This window comes from Nicotiana sylvestris, chromosome 11, assembly GCF_000393655.2.
Source record: "Nicotiana sylvestris chromosome 11, ASM39365v2, whole genome shotgun sequence".
Taxonomy (NCBI): Eukaryota; Viridiplantae; Streptophyta; class Magnoliopsida; order Solanales; family Solanaceae; genus Nicotiana; species Nicotiana sylvestris.
Window position 1 is genome coordinate 104,932,108 of NC_091067.1, and position 12,088 is coordinate 104,944,195.

At 35.5% G+C, this 12,088-nt stretch overlaps 1 protein-coding gene across 2 annotated transcripts; it reads right to left on the reverse strand.

The window, feature by feature from the left end:
* LOC104236588 (GEM-like protein 5) lies at positions 1-6,034 on the reverse strand. 2 transcript variants are annotated; one of them, XM_070162461.1, is made up of 5 exons: positions 5,487-6,034; positions 4,470-4,744; positions 3,689-3,922; positions 1,904-1,960; positions 1-342 (listed from the first exon to the last, which is right to left on the reverse strand). In XM_070162461.1, exons 1-3 carry the CDS (start codon positions 5,854-5,856, stop codon positions 3,689-3,691), a joined length of 879 nt encoding a protein of 292 aa, XP_070018562.1. In that variant the 5' UTR covers positions 5,857-6,034; the 3' UTR covers positions 1-342; positions 1,904-1,960. The 2 variants fall into 2 exon arrangements, with proteins under 2 accessions (XP_070018562.1, XP_009788846.1); XM_009790544.2 differs by lacking the exon at positions 1,904-1,960.
* Positions 6,035-12,088: the final 6,054 nt, after the last annotated feature.

Here is a 12,088-nt window from a genome sequence, read left to right on the forward strand (position 1 = left end):
TTCCATTAGAGACTTTCATTCCATTTCCGTTAATGACTTCATTCATAGTTTACAAAATATTACAGGTTTACAAGTTTAATGAAAAACATGCTTATCAAGTACAAACTTTTCTAGTCCGGACATCCAACATCAACCACTACCCACAAACAGTCTACGGAGCCTCTAAATACAAGAGAAGAGTAATAGAGAAATGCCGGCAACAAGGCTTTGGCTATACCTCAAAACGTGATGAGAAAATAAACAAAAGATACATGACATGACCCCGAGATGGAGTGGGGCTCACCAAGTCTGTTGGGAAGGGAGTACCGCTATTACTGGTTGATGCCGCCGTTGTGGAACTACCTGTATTGTGAAACGATACAGCGCCCCCGGCAAAAGGGACGTTAGTGCCGTCAAATAGCACTAATATGTAAGGCTAAAAGTCCTCTTTCAAAATAGAATGTCCATATAAGCAGAAACAACACATAAAAGCAGCAAGTCATAATCAACAATATCCAAATAACTAATTGAAACATAACGATTTTCAAGTAAGAAAATAGTGTATATATATATATATATATATATATATTTGGTTGGGAGATCACTAGCACCGATATTACCACCGTCTTTGTTAGCACGGAGTACGATCACGCCCGATCGGCTAGGCCATCTCCCCATGGAACAATGTGGGTTGACATTGTGATGCGAAAGAAAGTTGTCACAAGAATAGTACCACCATGTGCACAACATGGAGTCTGATCTCCACCCGATCAGCTAGGTCGCCTTCCCACATATGCCGTGTGGGTTGGCTTTTCCTTTCAAATTCACAGGTATTGGTTTCATTCCACTTTGGGGGAATAGTCACAAGTTCACCAATATTTCAATTTCGTCCCAAGTCACACTCCTCTCCTACGCCGGCATGTGTAGTTTCAAGTGTGGGCCTTATGACCCACCCTTCCTCGGTATTGCTAATGATACTCCCAAAAATATTTTTGATTCGATTTAATATTGCACACAATTGTAGTATAAATACAAGTATACAAATATAGCATAAATGCAACCATGCTTACCTTAATACCTTTCACATTTTATAGTCTTTTTATTAATGTTCTCAATCTCTCCCGATAACAGTATCTCTTTGGCCCTTTGGGCCTTTCACAAGATTCATCTTTTTCATGGCACGAAGGCCGTATTTGGTTTTTCTACATTTGCATCCTTTTATTTCCAAGGATCACCAACCAATATCAATGTACCAAATATTCCGGGAATCATATATTTTTGAGTCAATAGTAATAGAATCATCAAGCACAAAGGATTCTTCCCAAAGGGGGACATGCCAACCAACAATTGAAATACGCATTAATGTTATAAGCAAGCAATCACCTCAATTATCCTTGAATTACCCCTGGTTCCATCATGACAAATGCAGAACTTCAACATCAGAATGTGTAAGGACTAGCATTACATTGAATATATTTATAAAGAAAAGCATTATCTAAAACAACCACTTGCGAGTATAGTTCAGGTACAAGGCCTTTAGGCCATTCTATTTTTGGAAGTTAGTTCATAAGAGTTGAGTCGAGACTTATTTCATAATTTGCTTCACATGTTGTCATTTCATAGGCATCACTAGGCACAAATATAACTCAAGTCCTTAGCACGTTTTCATTTTCCCCAATTCGTTTAATGCATTTTCAATCATCTTTATAGATTATCAACAAATAGACACATTCAGTCAAGGCATTTAGTACACATAAGAGCAACTAGGAGCATTTAAACAGATCGAATTCTTCTCACCCAATTAGTATACTAACCTTCATATAAAATGTGACTCAAGGCTATACAATCTTGGTAGGCAAACCACACTTAAACTTACAAAACAATATGGAATTCACTTCTGAGAGAGAAAGTTTAGCCTACATACCTTGTTTAAGCTTTCCTTAAGTTACTACGACGTTCCAGAAATTTTAGCAATCCCAATCTACTTTGAGACATAACAAAATTGAACACAAATTAGGAAGGTTTCATGGTTTTAGCTCATTTGAGCATTATATCAAATAATAGTTGAGCATCTTGATTTCAAATCTCTTTTACAAGATTTCCTTCATTCCCCAACCCAATCTTTACTCATTTATGTTCAACAATCTTCCCACAAACCTAATTTGTACATGCATGTATACATAATACTATTACACCCAAGAATCATACCTCAATAACCCATCTCACAATCTCTACAACACCAACACAACCTAGGTTAGGCACTTATGGCTTCCAATCACCATCCCATGAGTTCTAATGTATACATCATACATAAATAATCGCCATAGGGTAGTTAGAGATGATAGACATACCTCTTGTAGTATAAATCTTGAGAATCCCCACTTGTAATGTTCTTGATAAATTTAGGGATTTGAATGGGAATCTTGAATTTTTAAGATCAATACTTGTCAATATAAGTGTTTAGGAGTAGTAATCAACTCAAAATACTCCAAAAACATTACCTTGGATCATAGGAGGAAAGTATGGGACGGATTCTCCTTGATAGAGCAAGTCCTAGCTCAAAAAAATGACTTAGAGACTCTCCATACCCGATCTTGGGGTATATATAGGGCTGTCAGGCGCGCGACCGCGGTCAAACAGCGCCCGGGACGCGGTGGCCGCGCTCTTACTGCGGTCTGGCCGCGCTCGGAGGCAGAAATTATCAGTTTTCCCGCGGTCGCGCCGCGGATGCGCATCTGACACAGGTCCGGTAAAATGGTCATAGCTTTCTGTATACACCTCCAAATGGCAAACGGTTTGATGCGTTGGAAACTAGACTCAAAGAGTTTTAATTTGATAGGTTGTGCATCACACAACACCTTATATAACTGGAGATATGATTGTCAAAGTGAGGTCTTGTGCATACTCATTCACAACTTTAGTCCATTATGAAATTTTCCAACTTGACTTAGACTTAGGTCTCTCCTTAGACCCCAAATCACTTATAATATAACTTATACACTTATTAACATATCCAATTGATATCCATTATATCATGAATCCTCATTTGTACACAAAATAAAATAATTAGCCTACCTTGGCACCACGAAATCTTAAATTACTTAGCAAAATTTTCCGGGACCTTACATACTCCCACTATTCCACCTCGAGACTGTCATAGCTCGAGGTCGAGGTTTGGCTTGCACACTGTAAAACTTATTTTATTCTTTAATTCATATATTTAATTCCTTATTTATCAATTGATATTGGATTAAATCATATATTCTTAAAACTACAATATAAGTTTAATTGTTACTCGGATTTTAGGGTAAACAGAGAGACAGAGGGAAATTCAACCACAAGCTTTTGGATACAAAAATAAGAAAAAATTCATCTTATGTGTGTAAATATATTTTTCTAATGTTGACACAATGTGCCTTTATCAGTTGAAAATAATATAAAATAAAAATTAACTTGAGACAGGAAGTAAAGCAATGAAACCAATATAGTGAAAGCAGCATAACATACTACAGTCCAACACAATCTAATTTATGTACCCAAAAAAAAAGGATAACAGCTATTTCATTGAACACATATAAAGCACCCCAATCTCTGTGTCACGAAACATACTAGTAATGATACAATATCTCTTCCAAATACAAAGGGAACAAACAATCTGAAAAACAAATGTGTAGTCCAAGAAAATGTCCCTGGCGGAAGATATCATTACCTAGTAATTAACAGCCGGTTGTGCCACTGGCACATTGCCATGTCCACCAAAAGGTTGCCCTCTAAACATCGATAAAGTCTCCAGAAGATGATGCTTTGCTTTCTCAAAACTGATTAATCCCATAAACCAAAAGTCATGACCATCAATGGTGACAATCTGAATGTACCTTTCTGATGGATTTTCTCTCATCACTACAGGGTTGATAGTGGCAATGTTTGCCAATGGTATTGCAACCTATATACAAGCCAAAAGCACTTGTTAACTGAAGGAGCAACATCAGTAGTAGTTTTAACACGCAATTGTATGTATATCTCCCATGTGTTTAGTTTCTCTTCTCTTATTCATTTTCATCGCCGATAAATATCACACATAGATAGTGGCAGAGACAAGAATTTATACAAAAGGATTTGACAAAAAAACAAAATGTCATAGTTGAGATTCAAACATGAGAGCTAAAGCAACTTTTGAGCCCCCTTAACACTATACTAGATTATCCCGTTATGTTTAAAGGATTCAATAGTTTATATACAATAAAAAAATTAATCGTTATTGCCCTACTCATACAGTATATTTTTCGATGAGAAGGAGATTCAATTAAACCATTTTCCTCCACCTAACTCTGCCCCAGGGTTAGCACTTTCAAGGAGAACTTAATACAAATATACCCTTTTCTGGTGCATTTATAGTAAGAAATATTCAACTCATCAAAAAAAATACATAGTACCCCATAATGTATTGGCATTCAGTGAATTTATAGTCTAAATTTGCACGACTTAATTACCTTATAGTAGCTCCAAGCCTCCTGTCCAGATGGAGCTCCGAAAGATAAGGGACGATCACTACAGAAAGCCACTTTAGTAGATGATAGGTACAGAGTTCCAGCAACAGGGCCAGTTGTTGTAGATAGGTAACAAGCAAATGTTTTCTTCAACTGCTCATTTGGATCTGTAGCAAAATTCTGCTTGTATAGTGGCTCATATCCTCCCTCAGTTAAAGCCTTAGCTGTCAATTTAAGCTTTCCACATGCAGCTTCGGATACTGATGGCCCAGTTTTCACTACAACATGAAGAACATGCTAGATCTATCAACAGTTGTTAATTTGACACTTGTAAATATATTTGCCTGGTTTAGTTTGGCGAAATAGACATAATCAAATAAATAAATATTTGTATCCGTCATAGTTTAAGCTTTTCGATGAGGTGACAAGACAATATATGTCTCATCTCCACCTCTTACTGAATAAAGTTTCACATGCACTTGTCTAATGAAAAAGAATCAATCTCCCAATTGGAAAGGATGTTGAAGATATAATTAAATGAAGGAAAAGTACGTCTTCTATAGCGAATTAACTAGATAAATAACTATAGCGAGTTGAAGAAAGAAATAAATAACTAGATAAACCTCATGGTCTGAATTACATTGGTGCGATTATAGAACTTTTGAACCTTAGTATTCTTAAGGGATCTTTACATAAATAGCCGGTCATATTCATTTTTTACTTTTTATATTCATATACAAAGATTATACATTAATTATACACAATTATACACATATTTCCACCGGCTATTTTTAGTTTAAGCGGTGGGTGTGCAGTTATTTGGGTTAATTCTTCTATTGTTTCTTAACATACCATAATATTTGTGTGATTATAAAACTTGTTATTTGCTTTGTTATTAATATTAAATGGGAAATTTAAGTTTTTAACGGACTAAATAGGAGTAGGAATTAAGGTCAATCAAAAACGGGATAATAGTTCAGATGAGTAAATCACACAATTCAACAAACAGTTAGAACTCACGGTTATGCCAGACGTTGCGGGCGGTGGTCTCAGCTCTATTACTCCAAGAATTGAGCATATGAACAACAGGATCAAGAGGGTTGTTGCTCGGCCTTTGAACAGGAGAATACACAAGGTAAGGCTGTGGTTGAAAATCTTGGCGGTGATGGTCCTGATCAGCTCTCCATAAGGCAGCCTTCTGGTTGTCTGGATGTGTAGTTGGAACTGCTGGAGGTCCCATAATATGGGTACCCAATTTTGCCCGACCCATATCAGGTGATGGATCTTGTGATCCTGAAGTTGATGAAGGAGCTGCAGGGGGAAATGTTTCGTGGGGTTTTGGTTCTTTAGCTTTAGCTGGTATTTGGTTATTCTCTGGTGTGCTTGTCATAATCGATCGGTCAAAGAAAAAGTTTATACTGTCTGATATGCTAAAGATTGTGCTGAGAATCTGCCTTAGCAGAATGGAGAATTTTAAGTGGAGAAATGGTAATGGGCTATGTTTTTATATAAAGAATTGAAGAAGATGAGAAATAGGATATATTCTGTAAATGCCAACGCGTTTTCTTTTGCTTTGTTATGAAGATTATGCTGCAAATTAAAGCAGTTAGCTAGAGAACATCATCAGCTGAAAGAGACATCAAACTAGTAGAGGTAAGGCTAATTATATAAGATTATCTCCCACAAATATTTTGCAACATACCTTAATTTAGTAATTTTAAATTAGAGATTTATTTAGTAATGTTATATGTTTGGTTGCAATCTCTACCTTCTTTTTTTTTTTTTTTTTTGCATAATTAAAGAGAAACAAGGAAGGGTCAACTGGTGATCATTGGATTCAAACTGATTATTCTTTTATATTTTCTCGGTAGTCTACTCGGTTAAGAAATGGCTCACATTTAGTAAATTTCCTATGTTGCCAGTTTGCACTGTTTTTGTACCCAAATAATTGCTTGGCTTTCTCGTGGTTAAATAGTCTTATTTGACGATATACGACATTTAAGAATATTAGAAGATTTTTGACTTTTGTGCTCGAATAAAGGTGTCTATAATATACTATGTGTTATAAAATAAAAGCAATGCAGTAAAATGTAAACAAGAAGAAATAGAGAGAATGGAGAAGTGTTTTCTTCTTTCACTTTGGTGTAATTTTTCATTGTAATTACATGGCCTTTTATAGACATAAAAAGTAAAGATGATGGACATAAAATAGAAACTTTAATCTTTAAGTTATTCACAACATGGGCATCCAATGTAGCATTCAATGTAGTATCCAATGTAGTATCCAAAGTAGTATCCAATGTACAAACTATTCATAACACTCCCCCTTGGATGTTCATGTAAGATAATGTGTCTCATTAAAAACTTACAAAAAAAATATTGGGATGTACATAGTTATTTATAATATGCATTGCTTGCTACCTCATTAAAAACCTTACCAGGAAAACCCAGTGGGACAAAACCTTGGTTAAGGAAAAGAGTGCAGTGTGTAGTTACTCCCCCTGGTGAAAAATCACTTAATGTATCGAAGACGACGCATTCCAATCTTATATATCAGCTTTTCAAATATTGAGGTTGGTAATGCCTTAGTGAATAGATCAGCCAAATTATCACTTGAACGAACTTGTTGTACATCTATTTCACCATTCTTCTGAAGATCATGAGTGAAAAAGAATTTCGGTGAAATGTGTTTTGTTCTATCTCCTTTGATATATCCTCCTTTCAATTGAGCTATGCATGCAGCATTGTCTTCATACAATATTGTTGGAATATTCTCTTTCGAAGAAAGACCACATGTTTGCTGAATGTGTTGAGTTATAGATCTTAACCAAACGCATTCTCGACTTGCTTCGTGAATGGCTATTATCTCTGCATGATTTGAAGAAGTAGCAACCATAGTTTGTTTTGTCGAACGCCATGATATGGCTGTACCTCCACTTGTAAATAAATAGCCTGTCTGAGATCGACCTTTGTGTGGATCAGACAAATATCCTGCATCTGCATAACCAATCAATGATGGCTTGGATTCATTTGAATAAAATAAACCCATATCAATGGTCCCTTGGAGGTATCTGAATATATGTTTAATACCATTCCAGTGTCTTTGTGTTGGCGAAGTACTAAATCTTGCCAATAAGCTTACTGAGAAAGCTATATCTGGTCGGGAATTATTGGCAAGATACATTAATGCCCCAATTGCACTAAGATATGGTACTTCGGCACCAAGAAGCTCTTCATCATTTTCATGAGGTCGGAATGGGTCTTTCTTTATATAAAGTGATCTCACAACCATCGGGGTACTCAATGGATGTGCTTTATCCATATAGAATCGCTTTAAAATCTTTTCGGTGTATGTCGATTGATGGACAAATATTCCATCTTTCATATACTCAATTTGTAGACCAAGACAAAATTTTGTCTTTCCAAGATCTTTCATTTCAAATTCTTTCTTCAAACAGTCTACTGTTTTTGGAAGCTCCCAAGGAGTTCCAATGATATTTAAATCATCAACATACACGCTGATTATAACAAATTTAGACCCAGAACTTTTTATAAAGACAAAGGGACAAATTGGATCATTCTTGTACCCTTCTTTCAACAGGTATTCACTCAGGCGATTGTACCACATACGTCCTGATTGTTTCAATCCGTATAAAGATTTCTGAAGCTTTATTGAACAAGTTTCTCGAAAATTTTTATATGCTTCTGGCACTTTAAATCCCTCAGGTACTTTCATAAAAATTTCGTTGTCTAATGATCCATACAAATAGGCTGTAACAACATCCATTAGATGCATATCAAGTTTTTCTTGTACTGCCATATTTATGAGATACCTGAAGGTGATAGCATCCACTACAGGAGAATATGTCTCCATATAATCAATTCCAGGCCTTTGGGAAAACCCTTGTGCCACAAGTCGTGCTTTATATCTAACGACTTCATTTTTATCATTTCGTTTTCGCACAAAAACCCATTTATACCCTACTGGCTTTATGCCTTCAGGTGTTCGAACTATGGGTCCGAAGACTTCACGTTTTCCAAGTGAAGTTAACTCTGCCTGGATAGCGTCTTTCCATTTTGGCCAATCATTTCTCTGTCTACATTCATTGACAGATTTTGGTTCAAGATCCTCATCTTGTTGCATTATTTCAACAGCAACATTATAAGCAAAAATGTTATCGATAACAATATTATTTCGGTTCCATCTTTTCCCGGTTGAGACGTAACTTATTGATATCTCTTCATTTTCATTATTTTTAGGTATCTGAATCTCCTCTAAGGTCTTATCATTTGTTGCATCTTGGGGCTCTTTTTGAGCCTCTACCTCTATGTTATGTTCACTTTGATCACTTGCTCCTTTTCTTCTTCGAGGATTTTTATCTTTAGAACCGATTGGTCTACCACGTTTCAAGCATGGATTAGACTCATTTGCTTTAATTAATTGTTCTGTCGGGATATCAACTCGAATTGGAATATGTGACTTAGTCACCCTTGGTAGGTTAGTGAATGCATCTGGTAATTGATTTGCAATATTTTGTAAATGAATAATCTTTTGAACCTCTTGTTCACATTGATTTGTTCGAGGATCTAAATGAGACAGTGATAATGCATTCCAATCTATCTTCTTTTTCAGCTGCTTATTTTCTCCCCTAATGTTGGATATACTGATTCATTAAAATGGCAATCAGAAAATCTTGTCGTAAATAAATCTCCCGTCATCGACTCTAGATATTTTATAATAGAAGGAGATTCATATCCAACATATATCCCCAACCTTCTTTGAGGACCCATCTTTGTGCGTTGTGGTGGAGCAATTGGAACATATATCGCACAACCAAAGATCCTAAGATGGGAAATATTTGGCTCCTGACCAAAAGCCAATTGCAATGGGGAGACTTTATGATAACTTGTGGGCCTTATCCGCACAAGTGCTGCTGCGTGCAAAATAGCATGACCCCATACTGAAATGGGAAGTTTTGTTCTCATAAGCATTGGTCTAGCAATTAATTGGAGGCGTTTGATCAATGATTCTGCTAGACCATTTTGTGTATGAACATGAGCAACCGGATGCTCAATTGTTATCCCAGTTGAAATACAATAATCATTAAAGGCTTGGGATGTAAACTCACCAGCATTATCAAGACGAATTGTCTTAATTGCATAATCTGGAAATTGTGCTCTTAGCTTTATTATTTGAGCCAACAATCTCGCAAATGTCATATTGCGAGTTGATAGTAAGCACACATGTGACCATCTTGTAGATGCATCTACCAAAACCATATAATATTTGAATGGTCCACATGGAGGGTGAATGGGCCCACATATATCACCCTGTATACGTTCCAGAAATGCAGGGGATTTCATCCTAACTTTAATAGTTGATGGTCTAATAATTAATTTTACTTGAGAACACGCAGCACAAGAGAATTCCTTAAATTGAAGAATCTTCTGATTCTTCATTGCATGTCCATGTGAATTCTCAATTATTTTACGCATCATATTAGAACCAGGATGGCCCAACCGGTCATGCCAAATAATAAAATTATCTTGATTAGTAAACTTCTCGTTTACTACGGCATGTGTTTCAATCCTGCTAATACTTGTGTAGTATAAGCCGGAGGAAAGAGCAGGTAACATTTCAAGCACATATTTCTTACCGGACATTATTGTAGTAATATAAAGATATTCAATCTTTTCATCATTTGTAGTCTCAATATGATAGCCATTTTGGCGAATATCTTTGAAACTTAATAAGTTTCTTTGAGATTTACTACAATATAGTGCTTCATCAATAGCCAAATTTGTTCCTCCTGGTAGTAATAAATTGGCTCTTCCAGAACCTTCAATTAATCTTGTACTACCGGATATTGTATTAACATTCGCTTCTTTCATTACCAAATAAGAGAAATATCTCTTATCTTTTAAAATAGTGTGTGTTGTAGCACTATCCAGAAGACATATATCATCTTTATTAATCTTGAGTCCAACTGAAGACTGGGGAATTTTCATATTCTTCATAAAAAAGACAAATAATACATCATAAGAAATATGAAAGACAAGCAGGAAAAAAACATTAAGAAATACATTAGAAATGTAGAAACTAGCAACACATGATGCATTAGGAAAATACACTCAAGAAAAATAAACTAGTTGCAAACATAAACATAACAACTTTTATAGCTTCATTCCCCAGTAAGATGATTAGTTCTTCAGTCAATATCCTCAAAGAAGTCCCCAACTTCTAAATGAGTAATATTTGTTAGGCCTTCAAAATCATCATCTTTATATGCAAGATGTGCCTTAGAATCATATTTATTTGAGGGACCTGCTTCATCATCATTATTTTGAAAGGTCAAGTGTGCCTCCACATTATTTTCTTTTTTCTTGAGGGAGGCTTGATAAAGTTTGACAAAATGTTCTGGCGTACGACAAATGCGTGCCCAATGACCTCTCATACCACATCGGTGACACATACTAGCTTTACCTTTTGAATGATTAATTTGAGAACCCTTATTGTTCTCCAATTTATTTCCACCATAATGACGATAATTGTTTCGCCCCCTGCCACGTCCACGTTTACGACCATGTCCACGACCACGGTAATTATTTTGTTTTCTTTCAAACTTATCATATGTTGCTACAACATTCACTTCCGGAAATAGAGCTGACCCAGTGGGACGGGCTTCATGATTTTTCATTAATAGAGTATTATTCTGCTCAGCCACAAGTAGGCATGTGATTAACTCAGAATATTTCTTAAAACCTTTTTCACGGTATTGTTGTTGTAGCACCACATTTGAAGCGTGAAAAGTAGAAAATATTTTTTCCAATAAGTCCTCATCTGTGATAGTGTCTCCACATAATTTTAATAGAGAACTTACTTTAAAGATAGCAGAATTATACTCACTTACGGTTTTAAAGTCTTGCAACCTTAAATGTATCCACTCATACCGAGCTTTCGGTAATACCGTAAGTTTTAGGTGGTCATATCGATCCTTCAAATTAATCCATAATTCAAGTGGATCTTTTACGGTTAAATATTCAGTTTTTAACCCTTCATGTAGATGATGACGAAGGAAAATCATGGTCTTCGCTTTATCCTGATTTGATGCTTCATTTCCTTGTATAATAGTATTTCCAAGACCTTTAGCGTCAAGGTGAATTTCAGCATCAAGAACCCATGATAAATAGTTCCTCCCGGTGATGTCAAGTGCCACAAATTCAAGTTTTGATAAATTTGACATAGTGAAAACTATCATAAAAGATGAATAAGTTAGAGAAATAATTATAATAATAAACAATTAATGAAAACAAAACGATTAAGGTAAAAGAAATGAAAATAGAGCTATATCATGTTAACAATCTACTATTTCATTTTATTCTTGCCATAAAGTAGAAATTACATACTTGTTTCATTTCACTTTATATTATTGATATATATGTGTTAATAGAATTGAACGTGACTAACATTATTTATATGTTCCAATAAATATAAAGTAATTAAAAAATTATTGCTTGTCAATTCATTTCTCACAGTTCTTCAAAATGCCTTAAAGATATGTTTTGATCCAGGGAGTCCATGACATTAGTGCATAGCTAGTTTGATGACTTTGAGGTCCTCT